Source organism: Myotis davidii, unplaced genomic scaffold, assembly GCF_000327345.1.
Source record: "Myotis davidii unplaced genomic scaffold, ASM32734v1 scaffold520, whole genome shotgun sequence".
NCBI lineage: Eukaryota > Metazoa > Chordata > Mammalia > Chiroptera > Vespertilionidae > Myotis > Myotis davidii.
Genome location: NW_006292908.1, coordinates 2,081,795 through 2,090,398, shown reverse-complemented (window position 1 = coordinate 2,090,398; position 8,604 = coordinate 2,081,795). Strand labels below are relative to the sequence as shown.

Genomic DNA, 8,604 nt, shown 5'->3' with positions numbered 1-8,604 from the left:
AGAGAAAAGTCACTTTTTATTTTATATCCATTTCTTTAGGATAACTGCCATTTTTACCTTAACTGAGCTGTGTTGAGAGGAAGGTGAGTGGCACTTGAGAACTGCCAGAGATTGGCTCTGTGCTTGTAAGGTTTTTAAAAGCACTGGCTGTTCTTTCTTCAGAAAGCCAGGGACACTGACAAGGTAAATGCCCATCATCTTTTCTGTTATGACATTTGTCAGTAAACTTTTCAGAAATGTGTTCCATATATATCATGACGATTCATAACAGTAGCAAAATTACAGTGATGAAGTAGCCACAAAAATAATTTTATGGTTTGGGGTCACCACAACATGAGGAACTGTATTAAAGGGTCGCGGCATTAGGAAGGTTGAGAACCACTGCTCTAGTGCAATGTTTTTATGTAGAAGTATTACCATATTTTTTGATGGGAGAGATCATTTGTACTTGTAATTATGTTATATGGGATTTAGTATTTTCTGCATTACTGATGAATTCCAGTCTTAATGGACCTAGAATTTAATATTTTCACTGAAAACAATGGCAGTGTTCACCACGCAGATTAGTTATTAGGGACCTTAGAAGTGGTGGGTAACGAACAAGCCATGGAGTGCCACTGCGCCCCACCCCACACCGTAGCTCATTCAAAGTTAAAGAGCAACAACGCGTCTTCAGCCATAACTCAAGTTTAAGAAAGTTTCTCAAGTGCCGACTTTGTCCTGTGATAATGCTTTGATTCTCTGGTGTTTTTTAAATATAAAGTTTTTAAATATCGATTTCGATGCTCCTGCTTCCCATGGACCTTGAGCATTTGTCTGCTCTGGCTGCCGGATAAGCCCACCACGGTCCATTCCGTTTATAGAAACGAAGCAGGATTTGGGAGATCAGGGTTGAGTTCTATAGCTCTTTGCTTTGCCCTCTACTGTCTAACAATGGCAATTCGTTTCGTCTCTTTATCAATCAATCTATTTTTCAAAACATTACCATAAAATCTGTTTTAGCCACTATTTAAAACAATGGGTGCAAAACCCAGTGAAAAGTATAAAGTGTATATACCTGTAAGAAACAAGGCTAGATTTGTAGAAAATAACATTTCTAATGAGGAAATTCCCTGACGAACAATGCTTAGGCCATGAGTGTGTCTGTCATTGCGGCCATGTCCTAGCCCTTCCTGTGTATGTTTAGTTCTGTTCGGAGCAATATATGTGGCTGGTCACATGGCAGGGGCCTTGCTAGAGCTTGGCTCAGAGGGAGCAAGACTAATCTCAATTCATGTTATCTTTTGCTTCCTGTTACGAACATGATGCATTCACGGCTTCTGTGTTCATGAACAAATTCTAGGGACGTGCTCTCCCTCTCCCCAGGTACAGAGGTATTTTCTAAGAATGCATTTTCAAGTGAAGTGTTCTCCTCGCCCATGTTCTCACAAACGTCTGTGTTGTGTATTCAAAGTCCACTTTCTATCCCAGAAACAGAGATGCGATTCAGTTTGAAAAGTGGGTCAAGGCAAGAGACATTTAGGAATGATTAAGGCATTTTATGTGATTAATTACAGCGTTAGTAGATGGTATCTCAAGTATCTGAATCAAAATATTTTCCCATTCCTGCCCCTTACTGCTAGGCCCTACCTGCAGCTGCTTTTTCCTATCGCATGAGGGATGTTAGGACTTGGATGAATGGACACCCCAGAAAAACATGTCCTGGCGCCTTATTACCATTTGTGAGCATCTGTTTAGGTTGATTTAGCATCTCGAACATTCGTGGAAACAGGGCCTTTCTTTAGAGCCGAGGCCAGAGGGGCGCTTAGCCCGGGCTATACATTCAAACGAGGCTCCTCGTGGAAGCTGTCAGCGTTCTCTCTGAAGGAGGTGGTCAAGGGATGCGGTCACGATCAAAGGACAGGGTTTCATCCCGTGGTTTTCATCCTGAAATGCAGTTATTCTAATGACTGCCATTTAAGAATTTTTAAAGCTTTTTTATTTTTATTTTGAAGAATGTTCTAAAAAGCCAGCAATGAAGGGTGCCTAGGACTCAATTTCAGAGAGATTTGGGAGGAAAAATTATAGATGAAGGAAAAGGAACCATTTTCCCTCTTCACCTCCAGGGCAGGAGAAATATTGTTTCAGATTCAGTGGGAGATGAGGAGCGTCTGTTTGGGGGGCTTCTCCTCCGGGTACCTAAGAAGTGGTGGTGGTGGGTGGGCCCAGCGAGCGTGAGGTGGGGAGAAAAGACCTGAGGAGAGCGAGAAGCTGAGGCAGGTCTCCCCAGTAAATTGATTGAACACCCAGGAAACTACACTCACCTAAGAGCCCTCACCCACACATGTAACGGACAGTAGCATGCCAATCACTCTGCAGATACCACCGCAGAGGACAGTGTGGTGGGACACTTGCTGACCATCTTTTCTAAGATGCAGAGTGGGACCTTATATTAGTTCATGCACACAGTGCACACGGACACAAACATATTTGTAACCATTACAGGTACTTGTTTCTCAGAGTAGAGCTCTAAGGGAAATGCAATGTGATGAATAATGGTCCCAAGACAGGGTCCATCACAAATGTGTCCTGAGGGGGTTCCTATACAAGTGATTTATCAGCAGTGGAAACAGATGGGACAGACGGTGGGGCGCGCAGCAGGCCCACGGAGACCAATGGGGCGTCTCTCCAACCCCATCGCTGTCCTGTCTTCCTTCCGTGGAAGATTTCTCTTTTATGTAAGGAGAGGAAAGGTTCAATAGAAATCCTCTATGAAAACGAAAGGAGCCTTCTTTTCAAACCTTATTTGTTAATGAATTGACTGTTCAGCCCATTATTTCCATGTAAGTTAAAAAAATAAAGGATAAGGACTGGGAGTGCATCATAAATTTTGTTTTTACTTAGCACTATGGTAATATAGACATCCAGAGAGACAGAAAAAATGACCTCTAGTCAGATAAAATAAGTCAGACAAAGGTGTTAGTTCTTTCTGCATAATAAATGAATAGGAATCATAATAAATGAATAGGAATCAAAGTCGTGTGTAGAGAATCAGCAGTCAGACATCCCTCTCACAATCCGAGACCACTGGCTCCTAACTGCTCACCTGCCTGCCTGTCTGATCGTCCCTAACCACTTCTGCCTCCCGGCCTGATCACACCTAACTGCCCCCTCTGCCAGCCCGGTTGCCCCCAACTGTTCCCCCTGCCAGCCTGGTTGCCCCAAGTGCCAATCATTTGATCATCCCTCACTAACACCCTTGCTGGCCTGGTTGTCCCATGCAACCTGTTTGTTCAATTGTTTGGTCATCCTTCTCTAATACCCCTGCCAGCCTATCACCCCACATAGCCTGCTGTTCAGTCATTTGGTCATCCCTCACGAACCACCCTGCTGGCCTGGTCGCCCCACGCAGCATTCGGTCGTCTGTCTGGTTGTTTCGGTTGTGATGGCCCCTGGCTTTTTATATATTAGGATAGCTGACATGAAATAGTTTGATGAAATACTTCAAATTTTTCTGCCTTTTCTTCCACATTGTCTTGTATAATATGAAGACATTTTTTTTTAAAGCTGGACCTCTTAATTTACAAATGATAATCATATTACTAATCAGAGTTTCATACTTCCGATCCTAGTAAAGTGAAATGTAATTACCTGTATACAGATCATCCATGGTAGATTCCAATTATAGACTCATCCCTATCTCTCTGTCGTGCTCATGGCTTCTTTCCCTGAGAGTCCAAGGGACAGGCTAAGTGACATAAGCTAGTTTTAATATTAAGTTCAGGGAAAATATGGCGTACAATTCTAGATCTGAACATAGGGGCTCCCAGTGCTGTACTTCTGCAGCGTGGAGAAGCAGAAATTAGCCTTGTCACCATTAATGGAATTGTATTCAATGATACATGAGGTGCATATTTTTTTTCCTTTCTACAAACTTAAAAATATATTAGTGTTCACAACAGTCATTATGCAACTGAGACATTGTCTGTGGCATCTGCGCCTAATTTGCATCTTATTTACTTGTTGTCCGGTTATCTCATATTTCATGCACCAGTGGCAGTGCCATGGCGGGAAACTCGGGCCTTGTATCTGACTTCTTAGTAGCACCGAGTCAGCATTAACTTCTGGTTAGGAATATTGAACAGCCTATCCGTTTCACTTCAGAAATTCTTTGCTTTGACGAGAGAACTAGGTTGGTTTTTGGAAAGTTAATATTTAAAAACATAATGACAGCAGAATTGATGTCTAACCTGGCTCTAGATCATAGATCGGGCAACAGTAGTTCTGTGCAGGACGGAGGGAAAGCTTGCTCTGGTACTGGGAGCTATTGGGGACAAACATGATAAAAAACAGATAAAGTAACAAAATAGGTGGCCAGATGCATTTCCAAGTGTGTCATTTTCTGTGGATGGGATGATTCACTGCTGTGAATATATACATGAGGACGGTGAGCATTCTCTATTTTCACTGACAATATTATGAAAAGCAATAGTGAAGACATGCTTATTAATGCAAAATTCAGTTTATTGTTTCTACTTGGGACAAAATTTTAAAATATATATGTACAACTGGATGAAATTTTGCTGATGCTAGCTGTAACTTTTAAAAACAGTGTTGGCAATTTTTAATAAGGAAAAGTCACAAGAATATCTGTATGCTGTGATTGTTCTTACTAAAAGAAATGGAGAAATATAAACAGATATCCATTCCGATGTGGAGGTTTTTCCCTCCACATCATGTTACTAACTATGATTACGAGAGACGCAACCGAGCCGGATAGATATTTCTGGAAATGATGCATGGTACGCAGTGCATGCTTCCATCGTGCTCCCTGCCGCTATGGAATAATGCGTCTTATTTGGGAATACAGTGATCATCTCTGTCGAGTTGTGCCGGGTCGGCCTGTGTGCTCACACGCCTCTTTTGTGTGCCCTTGCAGATTTCAGAGAGCTATGCCTTCCTACCCAGAGAGGCGGTGACGCGGTTCCTCATGAGCTGCTCCGAGTGCCAGAAAAGAATGCACTTAAACCCCGACGGAACCGATCACAAAGGTAGCGCGGGGTCAGATAGGGAGCTGGAAAGGGGTTTTATTCACAATGGCCGTCTGCCCCTCGCGTTCTAATGGGAACGTGGTGGACTGAAGCAGTTGGACAAGTACCTCATCTCATCTAGTCCAGGGGGACGCAGGGAGCTTTGAGTATCGACCTACAGGGCAGTTCAGTGCCCGCTCTCAGAATAAAGACAGTGTTGACTGTGAAAAACAGTTTTTTTCTAAAATAATGCTTTAACATTGACGTACGGTGTGTATTTGGTGGCAGTCCAGACATATTCGCAAGGAAAGGACGTTCCTTTGGTGTCCTTTTAAACCTGCCAGCTCCTTATTTCTAAGCGATGAGTGGTATGGAGCCCCTTCGTTGGAAATTCTTACAAACAAATTGTGATCAGGCTCCAGCTTTCCTTAAGATATAGCGAGGCTTATTTTCCTAATCTATACAATTCTCAGATGAAATTAATCTCAAATATACATTTAGGCTAGGTTATTCGAGGATGAATAAGTAGACTGGCAAAAAACAAAACAAAAGAGCGAGTACATAGATAAAGTAAGTTTACAGGAAAAGAGAGAAATGCAAATGTACAAGTAACTGTGCTTAATTACTAGACTGCCTTCACTCGTTGTTACCCAGGATAGCAAAGCCCCCCGAAGTTAGAAATAACTAGTTTACCTAGAGTGCGAATTTGTCGCACGACACCTTTCAAGAGGCTCCAGTTGCATGTATTTTACAATCCATCTCTGACGCTTGCAGCCTCCTAAACACTTGCTCTCTGGGGTCTTATTTCCAGGTGAGCAAGTGGAGTCGTTCTGAAAGTGCGGGTGGAATGCAGGGCCCGTTCCTTACCCATGCTCTGTGTTTCCTTGCAGATAATGGGAAGCCTCCCACTTTGGTGACCAGCATGATTGACTACAACATGCCGATCACCATGGCCTACATGAAGCACATGAAACTGCAGCTGCTCAGCTCACAACAAGACGAGGTAACGCGGAAACCCCCATGTCTGTGATCACACGTCGGAATGGCGTTGGATAACCATGACTGTCTTACTGAGCGCCATGGCAGGTCGAAGATGGTAGTTTATTTCTTAATGAAAGGCAGGTCACCAAGATTGCACGGACGAAGACCATGGAGATTCCCTGTTTTAACAAACCTGTCTTAGCGCCAGATGGGAATTTGTTCATTCCCAAGAAGGTTCACTTTCCTTAATGAGCTCCATGGAGCTCGCCGTGGTAAAGTGCTAGAAACTTCAGGGGAAATATCCCAAATGAATGAGTGCCCAAGCCTTTAGCACTAAGGCTACTTTGTCTGGAAATCAGAAAAGTTAACTTAATAGTTATTTTAAATATTGTTATTTCTCTACCATCTAAATCTTGCATATATTTTACTTATTTTTAAATTTTTAAAAATATATTTATTGATTTCAGAGAGGAAGGGAGAAGGAGAGAGAGATAGAAACATTAATGATGAGAGAGAATCATTGATTGGCTGCCTCCTGCACACCCCCTACTGGGGAACGAGCCCGCAACCCAGGCATGTGCCCTTGGCCGGAATCGAACCTGGGACCCTTTGTCCGCAGGCTGATGCTCTATCCACTGAGCAAGCCAGCTAGGGCAAATCTTGCATATATTTTAAAGCTATATCTCACCTGATCATTCTATGTATTTGTCTTCTTCAATGCATTTTCTAGAGACAATTTGTACTGATTCTTCTTATCAGAGGTGTTTTGATGTTTCAAATTATTCTACTTAATTTGTATAGTAACAATCTTGCAGTGTTCTTATTGGCATGTATTAGACACAAAATGTGCACTTGTTGCATACTCTCTAGAATGCTAATTAACTCCCCAGTTTAGTTGAAGTATCTCAAAGGCAGGGACCAAGTTGTATATATACCCTGTGTATATTTCCTAAAAAAGATATAGTATGGGCCTAGTAAGTCTTTATTAACTAGTTAGCAGCCATTAACAGATAAACATATTTAGATTATCTATATTCGGAATAATTTCTCAGGCTAATACATTCTCTCTTCTTTGAAATTTCACTATAACAGGAATATGATTAAATATTTATTCTTCAAATATAGCATTATTTGGTGAAGTATTATTACATTCTTTTAAAATTACTTTGTTGAGCTAACTTTATAAAGTTCAAATTAAATTTTTGGTTTTCTTTATCTGAGCAGATTTAATTTCAAAATTATATTTATAAAATTGTTTTATCTCAAAGACTACACAGGTACACTCTATAAGAATATCTGGATTAACTGCAACAGTAGTGTCAGATTCCATATTACCAGATGGCTCTATGTAAATGTTTAAATAAATTATAATAAAATTATTGGGTTAAAGTCATGAGCAACAATTAATAAAATATCAATGTCAACCCATCCTGAGATTGGAAAAATGATTCCTATAATTCATCACATAATTGAAAAAATATTTTCAATCTCATTAACTAGTTAGAGCTGTCCAAGTGTTTATAGAAAGCTCATTTAGATGTTGACATGTTTGTTTCTAGGCCATAAAGAAGATCAACTTTGTACCAACAATAAACCTCACCTATGCTGATCCCTTCTGGCTTCTAAAAAATCATAAGTATTTCACACAAAGGAATTGGATTCTTTCAAATTTATAACTAGATGAGGAAAAAAATTCTTATCCTTAAATTTTGAAGTGCCAAATTAGATGTACATGGTCTTAAAAAATATGCAGATAAATGATGAGATTATTTAAAAATTTTAGCAGTTGTAACTATTGAAAGATAGAAAGGCCATTAAGGAAGTTAAGTCATGTTAAAATGACATTCATGTGAGATAGTCTTTTCTGATCAGTTGTATTTAAAGTATGATAAATTCAATATTTATTGAGTACCTCCTATGTAACTGATACTCTTGTAGATGAAGGAGATAAACAGTAAATAAATTGACACCATTTTGCCTGCTCTGTTCCTCAATTTCTCAATCTGTAAAATTGGATGAATCCTGGTGCTCAACTCATAGTTGTGATGAAGATGAAGTGAGTGAACAAATATAAAGAATGGTGTTTGCAACATACAGAGCAGCACTGCTACTATTAATTATTATAGTAATGTGAAACTTTCACATCAGACATTTACAACTGAGAGTCAAACCTAGTGATTTCAATGAAATATTTACTATATTTTACAAAGGTTTCCCAGGCCTTCTTGTCTACATACGCACACCATTTGTCCAAAAGCCAGTTCTCCAAAAGGGGTTTCCTTCAGTGCAACGTCTACTATGAACTGTTTTAGAGGTTGTTTAATATTGGACAGGTTTTGATGAATTGGCCATTTGGCAAACTAGCCTTTGGCTAGTTGAGCCATTTGGTGAACTGGCTTTTGGTACGTGCATCTTTCACACTTCACCTAGACCTCCGCTTTGTGGTTGCAGTGCCATGTATATTCCCTCGTAAGGAAGGGACGGATGTACTAGGCTGTCTTGCTCCCAGCAACGCAGCCTTTGAACCTGGCATGCAAGTTTGTCTATTACTAGAGTCCACTTCCTGTTTGCCAATGAGTAGTTTTTGGTTAAGGTATTTTGGTTTTTTATTTTA

At 40.5% G+C, this 8,604-nt stretch overlaps 1 protein-coding gene across 2 annotated transcripts in view; it reads left to right on the top strand.

Annotated features, from left to right (window-relative positions):
* Nucleotides 1-8,604, top strand: part of NOL4 (nucleolar protein 4) — a 233,177-nt gene that overhangs the window by 77,001 nt on the left and 147,572 nt on the right. For both annotated transcript variants that reach the window (XM_006766379.2, XM_006766378.2), the window contains exons 3-4: nucleotides 4,919-5,030; nucleotides 5,900-6,012. In XM_006766379.2, coding sequence (XP_006766442.1) covers nucleotides 4,919-5,030; nucleotides 5,900-6,012 — 225 coding nt within the window. The remainder of the gene's footprint in view (nucleotides 1-4,918; nucleotides 5,031-5,899; nucleotides 6,013-8,604) is intronic.